The following is a 15,524-nucleotide window of genomic DNA, read 5'->3' on the forward strand; positions in this document are numbered from 1 at the left end:
AAACTAATTTTAAAGCTTTTTGACTAAAATTTATTTGTGACAACAAAATACCACTGACTACTGCAATTACTACAGAAATGCTGAAAACACCCAACAAATCCAGCAGCAAACAAAATTCAAAACAAACTACAGCCAGAAGCCAAGTCTCCTCTCTACCTCCTCCAAGGTGAAAAAGGTGCCACAAGTTACAGACTACTGAAGTAATATTTACCTGATGATGACACAGTCAAGAAATTCAGTCAGTCTTCCATTTTGAGTGATATAAGAGAAATCAGGAAAGCGTCTCTGGAATAACAAGGAGCAGCAATAAATCATGTGTGACTGGACAGGGCTGCAGAAACCAGAAAGATTTTGTGTCATCTCCCAGTCTGTTGTTCTGAAGCTCCTGTAGCTGCATAATCAGTAAGTTTACAGCCAGAAAGGAGCCATTTGGCCTATCAGTTCGATAGGATTCTCCTCTAAGAAGCAATAAATCACAAACAACTACACAAAGCCAAAGAGACCATGAAAATTCTGCTTCGATCCCTAGTCTGAGTCACTATTCCAAGACCTGGAGAACAAAAATTAGTTTTAATTATCTTTGACCAAGATACTTGCTCATCATCCATATCCAAATAAAACATGCTGGAGGTGCAAATATGGAAATGTCAAGAGAAGAATCTCTCTGGCTAAGACACTCTCTAATAGCGAACATTCTAAGCTTGCATTTTCAGGCTGGACATTCGGACAAGGTGACAATGACTGTGAACCTGTACCTTAGAAGGAATGAGAGCTAAAACGGAAAGATCATTTCAAAAAGAAAGTGTGCAAATGTGCTATGAATGGACACCTCACAGGAGTTCACAAGCATGGTGAAAACAACATTGCAATTTGGAGTTTTATTTCTTTTAAAGAAACCTTTTCGAAATTAAATTCTCAAAGTGGCAATATATTTTTTGACATTTTATTTTCCACGAACTGACTGCCAAGTAAGAATGCTTTTCCTGGTATCAAATAATCTTGACAGAAATTTGAACTATAAACCTCAGACAGAATTGTATCTGAAAAGTAAACTGCCCCAATGCTTTTGCTGTTTAAGTCAAGTCAATGAGAAACTGAGCAAGATCCAAACATAGGAGGAATAGAGCTCCAGGTGGATCTGCATTCTGTGCAGCTAACTGTTCTCAGCCAGAGCTGCATTACATACAGTTGGTACCCCCCATGATTGGTGCATGTTCTGACTTAAGAACTCTCGGCTAAGGAACTTTTCTCAGTAGAACAATTATTGAAAATCCAGATGATCGCTGCATCTTTTCCAGCCATTTACTTAAAAACAAAAACACATGTACCTGAACTTCAGCTAATGGTTAGAATGCACGAGGCATGCCTTTAGAAGCATAAACTCATGAAATCATCCTACAGTTAGCCCACCAGGTGGCATCCAACAACTGGCTTCTAGCAAGAAAAGATGATTGAGAAAGGACAAAAGAAAAACCAGAGGGTTGCGCACATTTGTAAGAATCTGCGACAAGGAAAGGACATAGCAGGTTTTGAGAAGATTTGTAGCTCAGGTTGAGGTTCTGGATGTGAGTTTGCTCGCTGAGCTGGAAGGTTAGTTTTCAGACGTTTCGTCACCATTCTAGGTAACATCATCAGTGAGCCTCCGACGAAGCGCTGGTGTTATGTCCCGCTTTCTATTTATCTGGTTAGGTTTCCTTGGGTTGGTGATGTCATTTCCTGTTCTTTTTCTCAGGGGATGGTAGATTGACTTGGAGCCAATGTGTTTGTTGATGGAGTTTCGGTTGGAATGCCATGCTTCTAGGAATTCTCGTGCGTGTCTCTGTTTGGCTTGTCCTAGGATGGATGTGTTGTCCCAATCAAAGTGGTGTCCTTCCTTATCTGTATGTAAGGATACGAGTGATAGTGGGTCATGTCTTTTTGTGACTAGTTGATGTTCCTGGTGGCTAGCTTCCTGTCAGTTTGTCCAATGTAGTGTTTGTCACAGTTCTTGCAAGGTATTTTGTAGATGATGTTCGTTTTATTTGTTGTCAGTATAGGGTCTTTTAAGTTCATTAGCTGTTGTTTTAGTGTGTTGGTGGGTTTGTGGGCTACCCTGATGCCAAGGGGTCCGAGTAGTCTGGCAGTCATTTCGGAAATGTCTTTGATGTAGGGGAGAGTGGTATGGTTTCTGGGCCCATTTTGTCTGTTTGTTTGGGTTTGTTGCTGAGAAATCGGTGGACTGTGTTCATAGGGTACCCGTTCTTTTTGAATACGCTGTATAGGTGATTTTCCTCTGCTCTGCGTAGTTCCTCTGTGCTGCAGTGTGTGGTGGCTTGTTGGAATAACGTTCTAATGCAGCTTCGTTTGTGGGTGTTGGGATGGTTGCTCCTGTAGTTCAGTATTTGGTCCGTATGTGTTGTTTTCCTGTAGGCGCTGGTTTGAAGTTTCCCATTGGCTGTTCGCTCTACTGTGACATCTAGGAATGGCAGTTTGTTGTTTTCCTCCTCTTTTGTGAATGTTATGCCAGTAAAGGGTATTATTGATGGTCTTGAAGGTTTCCTCTAATTTGTTTTGTTTAGTGATGACAAAGGTGTCATCCACATACCGGCCCCAAAGTTTGGGTTGGATGATTGGCAGAGCTGTTTGTTTGAGTCTCTGGAGGATAGAGGATGAAATAATGGTCTCCTTTGACGTAACAGCCCTGTTCACATCCATCAACATCAACCTGGCCAAAGAAACACTGACTACACTATTAGAAGAACAGAAGACACATACACCAGACACCACCAACCTCATCAGCAAGGACAACATCATCAAGCTAGTGGACCTATGCCTCACCACCCACTTCACTTTCAATAACAAAACCTACAGACAAACCAACGGTACACCCATGGGATCTCCGATATCAGGGTTCTTAGCAGAGGCAGTAATGCAGAGACTCGAACAAACAGCTCTGCCAATCATCCAACCCAAACTTTGGGTCCGGTATGTGGATGACACCTTTGTCATCACTAAACAAAACAAATTAGAGGAAACCTTCAAGACCATCAATAATACCCTTACTGGCATTACATTCACAAAAGAGGAGGAAAACAACACCATCTGCCATTCCTAGATGTCACAGTAGAGCGAACAGCCAATGGGAAACTTCAAACCAGCGTCTACAGGAAAACAACACATACGGACCAAATACTGAACCACAGGAGCAACCATCCCAACACCCACAAACGAAGCTGCATTAGAACATTATTCCAATGAGCCACCAAACACTGCAGCACAGAGGAACTACGCAGAGCAGAGGAAAATCACCTATACAGTGTATTCAAAAAGAATGGGTACCCTATGAACACAGTCCACCGATTTCTCAGCAACAAACCCAAACAAACAGACAAAACGGGCCCAGAAACCATAGCCACTCTCCCCTACATCAAAGACATTTCCGAAATGACTGCCAGACTACTAGGACCTCTTGGCATCAGGGTAGCCCACAAACCCACCAACACACTAAAACAGCAGCTAATGAACTTAAAAGACCCTATACTGACAACAAATAAAACGAACATCATCTACAAAATACCTTGCAAGAACTGTGACAAACACTGTATTGGACAAACTGACAGGAAGCTAGCCATCAGGATACACGAACATCAACTAGCCACAAAACGACATGACCCACTATCACTCGTATCCTTACATACAGATAAGGAAGGATACCACTTTGATTGGGACAACACATCCATCCTAGGACAAGCCAAACAGAGACATGCACGAGAATTCCTAGAAGCATGGCATTCCAACCGGAACTCGATCAACAAACACATTGACTTGGAGCCAATCTACCATCCCCTGAGAAAAAGAACAGGAAATGACATCACCAACCCAAGGAAACCTAACCAGATAAATAGAAAGCGGGACATAACACCAGCGCTTCGTCGGAGGCTCACTGATGCTGTTACCTAGAATGGTGACGAAACGTCTGAAAACTAACCTTCCAGCTCAGCGAGCAAACTCACTTCCAGGAAAGGACACGTTTATTGTAGCCACCAGTTCTCTTATTCAAATTCTGAATTTCTGACTTTGCTTGTGATGTAGCTGTGACTCAGTTAATTCACAACTTGACAAATACGGTTTATAAGTAATGTGCTCAATTTAGTGCTAATCTTGAAACTGCACTTTTCACTTGCAGTTATAGTGCTAACTACTGTGACAAATACTCAACGATTGTCTAATTGTCATTTGCTCTTCTCAAACTAAACTAGGATATCTGATCTTGGTTGGGGAGCCTATTATGGCAGAACTAGATCTGTCTGATTTTATCCTATTTAAAAGCCTAAATCTAAATTAAAGCTGGGGGAAGAAGTCAGATCACAGCAAACCTTGATGAGTTTTTTGGGGTGTGAATGTTAAATATGAGGGGAGTTCCCAGGTTACTAGACGTTTGCAGTCCCAGGGAATAGAAGGGATTTGGCAACAGCACAGGAAAGCTGAGTTCAAGGAGATCAGCCACAATCTTATTGAATGATGAAGGTGTTTTGAGACATTGTGCAACTGACTCCCATGACGAGCATGAACAGTTCATCCAATTCACCAACACGTTACACCCCAACCTTAAATTCACCTGGACCATCTCCAATACCTCTCTCTCCTTCCTGGACCTCTCTGTCTCCATCTCCAGCAACCACCTAGAAACAGATATCCATTTCAAGCCCGCCAACTCCCACAGCTACCTAGAATAAGACCATAAGACATCGGAGTGGAAGTAAGGCCATTCGGCCCATCAGTCCACTCCACCATTTAATCATGGCTGATGGGCATTTCAACTCCACTTACCCGCACTCTCCCCATAGCCCTTAATTCCTTGCAGGATCAAGAATTTATCACACCTCCTCCTACTCACGTTCCTGCAAAAATGACATCCTCTATTCCCAATTCCTTCGCCTCCACCACATCTGCTCCCAGGATGAGGCATTCCACTCCTGTACATCTCAGATGTCCTCGTTTTTCAAGAACCGCAACTTCCTCCCCCTCAGTGGTCGAGAGCGCCCTCGACCGTGTCTCCTGCATTTCCTGCAACTCATCCCTTACACCCTCTCCCCGCAATGACAACCAAAACAGAATCCCCCTTGTCGTCACATACCACCCCACCAACCTCCAGATCCAACTCATCATCCTCTGACACTTCCGCCATCTGCAATCAGACCCCACCACCAAAGACATTTTCCCCTCCCCACCCTTATCTGCCTTCTGGAGGGACAATTCTCTCCGTGACTCCCTTGTCTGCTCCACACTCCCCTCCAGCCCCACCCCACCCAGCACTTTTCCCTGCAACCTCAAGAAGTGCTACACCTGCCCCCACACCTTCTCCCTCACCCACATCCCAGGCCCAAAGAAGACTTTCCACATCAAGCAGATGTTCACCTGCACATCTGCCAATGTGGTATACTGCATCCACTGTACCCACTCTGGCCTCCTTTACATTGGGGAAACCAAGCGGAGACTTGGGGACTGCTTTGCAGAACACCTACCCTCAGTTGGCACTAAACAACTGCACTTCCCAGTTGCGAACCGTTGCAACTCCCCCTCCCATTTCTCAGATGACATGTCCATCCTGGGCCTCCTGAAGTGCCATAACAATGCTATGTGAAGGTTGCAGGAACAGCAACTCATATTCTGCTTGAGAACCCTGCAGCCCAATGGTATCAATGTGGACTTCACAAACTTCAAGATCTCCCCTCCCCCTACTCCATCCCTAAACCAGCCCAGCTCGTCCCCGCCTCCAACCTATCCCCTCTCCCATTTCAAGCCCCACCCCCATCTCCTACCTACTAACCTCATTCCGCCTCCTTGACTCGTCCATCCTCCCTGGACTGACCTATCTCCTCCCTCCCTCCCTCCCCACCTACATTCACCTTTACTGGCTCCATCCCTGCCTCTTTGACCTGTCTGTCTCCTCTCCACCTATCTTCTCCTCTATCCATCTTCTATCCGCCTCCCCCCTCTCCTTATTTATTTCAGAACCCCCTTCCCCTTCCCCATTTCTGAAGAAGGGTCTAGGTCCGAAACGTCAGCCTTCTTGCTCCTCTGATGCTGCTTGGCCTGCTGTGTTCATCCAGCTCTACACCTTGTTATCTCAGATTCTCCAGCATCTGCAGTTCCTACTATCTGTGACTCCTGTTGTATTTGGTTTATTCATATACTATTTAGACCCAACAGCAAGAGTACAGAAACTATGGACCTTTCCTGGGTCACGGTGACAATCAATGCTTGTAGTGATAACTACAGTGGTTAATAAACCTACAACCTACTCCTGTTATGGTGATGGCTCTACCTCCAGTGATATGTGACACCGAAAACTGGGAACACTTCAACACCTGTACTAAGTCAGCAATGACCAACAATCACTGGGTCCACGTCCATTGAAGGAAACACGGATACACAAAAATTGACAAATGAACCATGTAAACTCAAACTGTAAAACACTGGCCAGATATCTCTTTATTTCACAAGCCTGTGTTTTCCTGTATTTTCTACCATTCGATTGTTCCATATACTTACATCATCATTATATCCCATGTGCATTCCACAATCCAGCATCACGTTTTTCCCACCAATTGAGACCAGGATACAACTGCGGCCCACATCCTGGCCAGCCCCTGAAAAAGCAAGGACTCATCATTCTGCAAGTTTTCTAAGTTCTTACTAACAATCATATCTAATAATGCTGCTCCTTGTTATTCTAGAGACAGCTGAATATTTGAATTCTTACCTAAAGGTGTGACCTTTATTTCTGGCATTTGCAATCAGATTTCACTGCAACTTGTGGTTCCAAGAATGTACTGATGAAATCAGTTAGTCATCTTAAATTCAGCAAAATGGATCTGATAAATTTAAAGCAGACTGTATCAGTAACAAAATCTCAGGAGATTTCAAGGCCCAGCAGTTTGGTCTCTCCTATGTAAGGGTAAGAAATGAGAGAAGAAGTGAGAGTATCATTGTGCAACAGGGAGACAGTGGTATGTACTGTGTGTTAAAGTCTAGAGGCGTGAACTTCACCTCCAAGTCACTGACAGAACTTTACAACCATTTTTTTCAACAGCTATATCCTAATATAAAATGTCATTTTCAAATACTGAAAGCAAGAACCTAAGAAATGGGAACAGGAGTAAGCTATTCGTACCCTCAATCCCATCCTGCTACTCAATAAAATCATGGCTTGGTGTGCGCTAATCCTCAGCTCCTCTCTTGTACCTGCTCCTCAGAGTTCTCAGCTCCTTGATATTTTAAAACTCTATTTACCTTCTCTTCAAATACTTTCAGTGATCTAGGCTACACAACTCTCTGGGATATTGAATTCCAGGCATTCACTATCTTCTGGGGGAAGAAATGCCTTGACATTGTTCAATTAATCTTTAAACAGTTAGTTTTAACCTCAACAGCCTGTCATGCCAGTTCTGCGCTATTTACGCCTTAAAATTTTTAAGAATTTTAAAAATCTCTGTGAAATCTCTAACTAAGTTTCCTTATTTCAGTGAAGAAAGATTCAATTTTTGAGCATATGGTCACAATTTTATTCCTGCTACAATGATCTGTGAAGAATCTTGAGGTATGTTTCAAAGAGAAAGTTACTACATAAATGGAATATTTCTTATCATTGTACCATGATTTGAACAAATTAACTTTGTTTTTATACTCAATGTCTGAGTGTACAAAGCCCTGAAACCCATCGACTCTTACAGCCTCTTGAATGCACATGTCCACCTACTAATGAAGATCTTCATAAAATCAACAGGTATACACTAGTCATTACTGGACAAAACAATTCCAGAGACTTGCACTAACAATTCAGAGAACAGGAATCAATAGCCCACTAAGAGAGCTTGAAAAATTTTAAGTGCATGCAAAGGATAATTAAAATACAAAAAACTGCTGTTGGTAACATTAAAGGTAACAAAGAAGCAGCCAGACTGTTGGAAAAAAAACTGTTTCACCACTATGCCCTCCACTAACAATTCAGTCATCTACTGCCTTTAAAATTGAATTATTCAAAAATTTGAATTCAGCAACATACGTCCCATTAAAAAAAACTGGGAACTATTTTTAAAAACTGTCAAATTTAATGGAATAGATTGTACACAACACTGGTTTACAGTGAGCTTTGCTGAGGAGCAGCAAAATTCCAGACAGTGACAATGAACAGGACAGCAAGCCAGTTGCGGCCTCCTTCACTGATTTAAACAAAAAAAAATCACACTTAAAGTCTCCAGGTTAACATTCATACGTTGCAATTTTAAAAATACAACTCAATTTATTATCACTTTCCCGTCGCATAATGATGGCGACGGGTTTTTAAATACACAAGGAGCCCTCTCAATTACAGCGATTCCCGTCCTACTCCTTTCCCTTTCCCCTAAACGCTGTTGTCACAAACCGGGCAGAAACAACACGCTAACCTCAGGCCTACCTCGGGCGACAGCAAGGCCGAGCAGGCCCTCGTTTCCAGGACACCCAGCACACCCACCCGACTGACAAGAGCAACGGCCAATGAGATGCTCGATCCAGGTGGGCTGGTGCTGAGGTGGGACTTCCGGCCGGGGACAGCCGCGCTGTGATTGGTCAATAAAACACCCTACTCCTTCGCTTCAGTTTCTAAAATGGCTCATCCAGATCGGTTCAGTCTGACTGAGGTCCTGGGGTCTTTCAAAGAATGTCTGACTGACAACGGAGAAATCCTGCAGGAACATTACTTAGAAGGATGGAAAGGACTGGTAAAGTGAGTGACTTTCAAAAAAAAATCCTTTCGCTCTATTGCTAACAGAACTTATGGAGACTGCAGACAGATGTGGAGAAGTTGAATTTTTCAATAAATATCTGGCAGATGGAATGTAATCTGGGAAAACGTGATGTTAATTTAGGAAGAACAAACGAAGAATGCCACCTAAGTGGAACGTATTTCTGAGGTGCAGAGGAGTTTTGATATTCTGGTGCACGAATCGCAAAAAAAACTTAGAATGTAGGTGCATCAACTAGTTAAGATGTTAATGGAATGTTATCCTTTATTCTGTGAGGAACAGAAGTAAGGATGTTATACTTGAAATTTTTAGCACATTGATGAGACCACATCTTGCAAAATTGTGGATGTAAGTGGGGTGGAGATGGTTCAGAGGAGGCTTAGAATCTGAATGCCTATAATGCAGATAGAGGCTGGAATCAAGCCCCGTCTCTGGCAGTGTGAGGCAGCAGTGCTAGATAATAAAGTGTGGGGCTGGGTGAACACACCAGGCCAAGCAGCATCTTAAGAGCACAAAAGCTGATGTCTAGGCCCGAAATGTCAGCTTTTGTGCTCCTAAGATGTTGCTTGGCCTGGTGTGTTCATCCAGCCCCACACTGTTATCTTGGATTCTCCAGCATCTGCCGTTCCCATTATCTCTAATCACTGTGCCACCCCAGTTTACAATTGTGTACTGGATTGATACCAGGAAAGTGTGCATCCTCCTCTGAGGAATGGTTGGACACACTGCTCATGTTTTCACGTGTTTAGAAGAGTCATGGGTGACTTGATTGAAATATAAGATCCTTCTTTTCACAAACTTGTGGTGCAATCGTGTCCCTTACTCTAGCTCAAATGGTTTTGGTTTCAGGTTCAAGTCCTACTTGTCCCAAAGATTTGTCATAACCTGTCCAAACAGGTTGATTAAAATATAAATAAGATCTTGACAGGATGGATATGGAAAAGATATTTTCTCTTCTAGGTGAGTCCAGAACTAGCTTGTGTTAATTAATGACTATACTGAAGCAGTGTTTAAAAACTAGGAGTTTTTTTAGGTTTCTTTTCTTTGAGAGTTGTGTAACCTTGGAACACCTTGACTCAGAGGGATGGCGGCAATGTCCTTGTGTATTTTTTAGGGTGGAGATAGTAAGTAATGTTTTTTTATTGTTAGGCAAGCAAATCAAAGGTTATTGGGAGTAGATGTGAATGTGGCATTCAAAACATGAACAGATCAACCATGATTTTATTGAATTTTGAAACTAAATAGAAAGGCTGAGTAGCCTCCTTCTGTTCCTAATTTGGATTTTTGTATAATCGATTTACTTAGTGTGAGGGGCCAAATCTGTTTTCACAAAATTAATCTGGGGAAAATGAGAATGAGAGCTATTTCTTTTTGCGATGCTGTATGGCGAGCATCACCTTGTTGTAAATTGTTCACTTGACCAATATACTGCATTAATGATAACCTTTTATAGATTGTGTATGTGAAACCATTATCTCCCAACCTACCAAAAGCAAAAATATTGGCATTATCTGGAATTGTAGAGTGCCTCTTGCTTCAGAAAAGAACAACTTAAGGTTTTAGGCTGTTATCCTTCTCCCAAAACATTGGCCTAGCTTTCATGCTGAGTAACATAGCAAGAATATTTGGTGATGTCAAAGAATGCTGCCTACAAAGATGTAGCACTCTCCATGGCATGTTTCTTCTTTCCTAATGTATCAGACATTAAGTCAAAGGAAATCTTGGTGTGCAGCAGCAGCAATGTTGTAAATAAGCAGGATAGGCAAACAACTGCCTTGAAGGATTTATCAATTGCAAACAAGGTCACTAAAGCTGTTAAAATATCTTGTTGTAAAATACATGATTAGATTTAAATACATTTTATTTTAAATATGTAGAACTCTTGATAGTAAAGATGAAATTTGACAATTTGCAAACATAAAATTAGCTTTTCAGGACCAGTCTTTAGTATTCTGTAGTTGTTATTTTGCCATTAAGATCCAAACACATCTTGGTCAATAAAGTGTAACTTTTTCTCAAGGGATTTTTACAATGAGTGAGATGAGACCAGAATAAAAAGTTCACGTCACTTCTTTGGTGTTTTGCCAGCGACTGCAGTCGAGGGGTGAGTCCTCACAGTGCACTTTCTGGAAAAAAAAAATATAGCATCACTGAAATAACTTCTGTTTTTCTAAATGAATTTGTGCATTTCCAGACTCCTGAAGTTGCTTTTGGTATAATTAAGTAAAGGCAGCACTTGCTGTCGGGTTCACTCATGTTACCATGGTAATATCTGAGCCAATAACTTCTAATGCATTCCCAAATCTGCTATTTTACTTGTATTTTATTTCATTCTAAGAAACACAAGTGAATTCTATTCAGAGATGCCCTAATCCTTTTAAATTGAGGTTTTACTTAATGGTACTTTCAGTTTTCAGTGAATTGAGTTGTGATGCTCAATGATCAGTGCTTGCACTTCACTGACATTGTAGATCAACAGATATTGGTAACATTTTCCATTTCTCCACAATAATAGAGTATATGTTCAAACAGGTGCCTTTCTAACACACAACTGGAAGTTTTAAACCCAAATTTTGTGTTCTGTCAACTTTCCACTTTATTATTAAAGCAAAATATCACTGATGCTGGAAATGAGAAATAAAAAGCATTCAAGAAACTTGGCAGGTTTGGCAGCATCAGTGGAGACAAGAACAGAGTTAATGTTTTGAATCTGATATGGCCCTTTAGAAGATTCTTTATACCATGTATTGTGGTAAACTTATTGTCAGTAGGTCACAACATCTAGAACATTAAATTTGATTTCATTTAATAGCTGCATTTGTAAGGAATATGCATGTGACCTGCTTATGTGTGAATTTCACTTGACAAATATCAGAGTAGCATTGGCATCAGTGTCTTATCAACTGATGTACATGAACATTCCTCGCCAACTTTGTGTTCCTCTCCTGAATGTATTGATTCTTGCTCATTACACTTAATGCATAGCACTGTTCATTACATCCCCTGTGCGTCTGAGGGTTCATGTCAGCAGACTGCTCAACCAATGGTAACAACATTGCTGGGCCCAGTCCCAATCTGTTGGGTGCTTCTAGCCTGGGTGTAACATGTAGCAGTCGTTCCCTCTGTAATCAACAAAGTACAGTTTCTACCATTCCCAGATCAGTGGAAAATCAGGGGTAGAAATTGAGATCTTTCACCTGCATCTTGCAAGATAAACTCCCAAAAAAGTAGCTACAATTTGAATTCTGGAAGTAGTAACCCACTTGGCAATGGAGTATTGTGGTTACTTTAAGAATATTGCTTCTCAATTTTTATTTTTAATTTTTGTTAGACCAGTAATTTACTTTTTAACTCTGTTCTAAACACTAAAATATGTCTGTTTATTACACTTTAGGTTTATGAACAGTCTGGGATCGGCCTTTTCCTTTATTTCACATGACGCTGTCACCAAAATCCAAATTCTGGAACACTACAGACGTGGTGCGAATGGTCAACAGTATCTGACGATTCAATCAATGGTGAAGTATGAAGTTGGTAACAAGCTTGTGGATCTGACAAAGCGGGGTGACCACTGGGATTCTGGCTGTCGTACACTATTGCGGCTCCATCGTGCCCTCAGGTGGCTACAGCTGTTTCTGGAGAAACTGCGAGTAGCTTCTGATGATAGCAAAACTTCTGTTCTTTGTACAGAGGCATACCAGGATTCCCTAGCTAAATATCATCCCTGGATAGTACGCAAAGCTGCAACTGTTGCCTTTTATATGCTGCCGAGCCGAGCAAACTTCTTTGAGGTTATGAATATGGGCCCAACAGAGAAGGTGGTATCTATACTGGGGGAAGCACTGCCGGTCGTTGCAAAGACTTATGACATTACAGAAGACCTGTACAGTCAATATGGCCTGCTTGATCTTCCTTAATCCTGTAGTTTGCACAAATAACCCACTTGTTTTACAGTGTTGGGTTTTTAATAGTGATATTTGCAAATACTAGCTTTGGCAATCAAAGATGGTAAAAATTACTTTAATTAATCTGATAATGAGCTGTTGGATGTAGTGAGTCAGTACTCCCTTCACATTATGATATTGTTTATTAAAAGGTCAAATATGCATTTGAGATCACCAAACTGACAGGATGAATATATCACTTACATGGATACTTTTGAAATTAATTTTAGAAACGTTTAACACTAGATGTTAAAGTGGCTCCATGGCATGCAACTGATGTAGAGTTGGTATAAAAAGACTATCAAGCCAAGTGAAATGTGGAATTAGGTACAGTAAGAGTGTTGCTCTAAGATTAGAATAGATTGACAAGTGTTCCTCTTCATTTATAAATCTTAGCTCATCTGAGAACGATTGCATATACTGCTGTACAAATAGAAATCATTCTATTCCCATAGAACTGCTATCCCTGATCTCCATCCTATACTTTGACTGTAGATTTTGAAGCAGCTGTTCTGTTTAATCATAACTGTTTTGGCTGCCAGTGGTGTTTGGTAGCTGCTGCAGAATACACCACCATTTCTTCTGCATTTTTCAGACAGTATTGGTGCCATGATGATGCACCATCCGTGTTTTTTTTAATTAAGTAAAACAGCCTAAATGTTATTTTTATCAGGATGGAAATTATTCATTTTATGAAACTTTAGGAACATTCCATTTACAATGCTTCAGATGAACAAGATGAATCTTTCATTCAGTCTCTCTTGCTGACCAAGAACATACTTCATATTTTATCGTGTAACTGAAGATTACATCTTTGCAACATTTTCTCATTAATCTATAAGTTGCACCACCCCATGGATCACTATTTCCTGTACTTCTCTCTAAAGGTGTTGACTGATGATACCTGATTTGAGGGTCTTGACAGCCTAAACCTTGTCCCACTGCCCATTCTTCATCTCTGAATGTGAACAGAGAGCCTGGTCCACTGTGGTATGTATTTAGGTTGGCCTGAATCTGTTGTCAGTGATTTGAACACATTTGTACTTCGCAGTATAGTGTTACTGGACAGCAAGCAGGAATGCAGATTGCAACTGACATTGTTTATTCCTGTTACTCTTATCCAAGGACAGTGCGACAGTGTAGCCAAACATAGGGTCTCAGTCAGAATTAGGCAGCCCAGTCTAAGTCACGGATTGGGTTCTGCCTAGCCCAAAGACACATGATAAAACTCTGCTTATATGTGAGAAAATTGAGCAAAGAATGAGTCACCCCCTTTATGTTTCTTTTCACTTTCTATATATCAGTAAATTCAAATGAGTACCCTTCCATTTTCCAATTATGTTTAATTTACTTTGTTCCTTGAGGAAATGAAGTCCGAGTACAATCCAGATGAAAGATCCAAAATGTTCTTGTTGCAGGTGCTGACAGATTCTCTGACTGTCAGTATTCTATGTGTTTCAGATCCGTAGTCCTCTTGGTTCTGATCTGATTTGCATTTTTGTTAATCGCATTCAACTTTGAATAAATTACATGAAGTTAAAACTGTTGCAAGAGCAAGCAGCAAAACCAGCAGATTACTAACTGTGGAAGAGACTCCCTATATTAATTATGCAAGATATCGCATTGAACTCAGATTTTTACATCATAGTAGAAGGAGGAATTAGTTTACATTTTTGCACTTTTTTGTTTTTGGATATTTGCATAATTTGCAATAAGGAAATGAAAAGGGAATGTATGTTGGTTTGTGAATAGTTTGAAAGCTTTCATTGTTCTGTGAGGAACGAATAAGCCATGTACTTAGGTTTTGCAGCTCTCTCCTCTTTCTGGCCACAAATCTACTGTCAATTGCTGTGTTCCTGATCGCCAACCCAAGGCAGGCTCCAGGACAAAGAATGTCCAGGGTCAGGATGGAATGCTGCTATCAGGCAGAAATCCGTGGCTCAGAATCAGCCACAATTTTCCTTACCTGATCTCTATGATTATTCAGATCAATTTGCATGTCTCAACTGAGAGCAGCAAAATTTTGGATTAAGCAAAGGACCTTCATTGCATGGTTAGGGGCATTGCATGAAATCTGCTGTTCACTGGAGGAATGAAAAGCAGTTCTTTACTTTTCACCCTTCTAGAACATGAGTTTACTACTGCATTTAACAACACCAGGCTATGGCAAGGCTAAAGAAACAAAAATGTGTCCTTTCCACAGGTGCTGGAAACTGACAGTATGGAATTTGAGCAAAAGCAGGATAAGAACAGCTATGATGTACCCTGTGCTATTTGTTATCTAGACTGATATGTGAATGATGGATGCTGTGGTAATTTTAGCCCAGAAGAGTCACTGCCTAAAGGACACCAGAGAAAATAAATAAGAAAACATAAGTGATCTCACAATTACAGTGGACTTTAATTTCATGACAAGTACCAGAAGGGAGTCTTGATGATTACTTGCACTCATATCAATATTTTTACTGGGATTTTTGCCATCCCTTTATTGTGTTCACATATCAGCTTCAGTCAGCATTAGTCTTTGATCAAGAAAAGTCACTTTTTTTTTGTTTTTGGGCTACTGTATGTGAATGGGTTTGACCTACTCCTGGAAGATTTCTTTATTGTTAATCCAGTTGTAAACTTGTCTAAATTTCAAACATTAATAATAACATGAAATTTAGACTTAAATCCGTCTTCCTCATGAATAATGTGAAATTCTTTGTTGGATCTGTGATCTGAAGTGATTTAATTTATAATCAAATCTAATGTACCTTTTGGAATTTCAGTAACTTCGTTCAATGTATGAGAGGATTAAATTGTGCACATA

General features: G+C 40.8%; 2 protein-coding genes across 3 annotated transcripts in view; one reads left to right on the top strand and one right to left on the bottom strand.

The window, feature by feature from the left end:
• Positions 1 to 8,544, bottom strand: part of ints11 (integrator complex subunit 11) — a 46,294-nt gene extending 37,750 nt beyond the window's left edge. Inside the window, exons 1-4 of one of the 2 annotated variants that reach the window (XM_059655653.1) lie at positions 8,441 to 8,544; positions 6,746 to 6,857; positions 6,535 to 6,632; positions 212 to 285 (exon numbers count right to left, since the gene is read on the bottom strand). In XM_059655653.1, coding sequence (XP_059511636.1) covers positions 212 to 285; positions 6,535 to 6,632; positions 6,746 to 6,773 — 200 coding nt within the window. In that variant the 5' untranslated portion in view covers positions 6,774 to 6,857; positions 8,441 to 8,544. Of the gene's footprint in view, positions 1 to 211; positions 286 to 6,534; positions 6,633 to 6,745; positions 6,858 to 8,429 lie in introns of both variants that reach the window. The other variant, XM_059655652.1, reaches the window with a different exon arrangement.
• An 86-nt stretch (positions 8,545 to 8,630) lies between these two features.
• On the top strand, positions 8,631 to 15,524 carry cptp (ceramide-1-phosphate transfer protein). The gene is made up of 2 exons (XM_048561443.2): positions 8,631 to 8,749; positions 12,163 to 15,524. Exons 1-2 carry the CDS (start codon positions 8,631 to 8,633, stop codon positions 12,683 to 12,685), a joined length of 642 nt encoding a protein of 213 aa, XP_048417400.2. The 3' UTR covers positions 12,686 to 15,524.

The sequence above is a fragment of the Stegostoma tigrinum genome, chromosome 28 (assembly GCF_030684315.1).
Source record: "Stegostoma tigrinum isolate sSteTig4 chromosome 28, sSteTig4.hap1, whole genome shotgun sequence".
Taxonomy (NCBI): domain Eukaryota; kingdom Metazoa; phylum Chordata; class Chondrichthyes; order Orectolobiformes; family Stegostomatidae; genus Stegostoma; species Stegostoma tigrinum.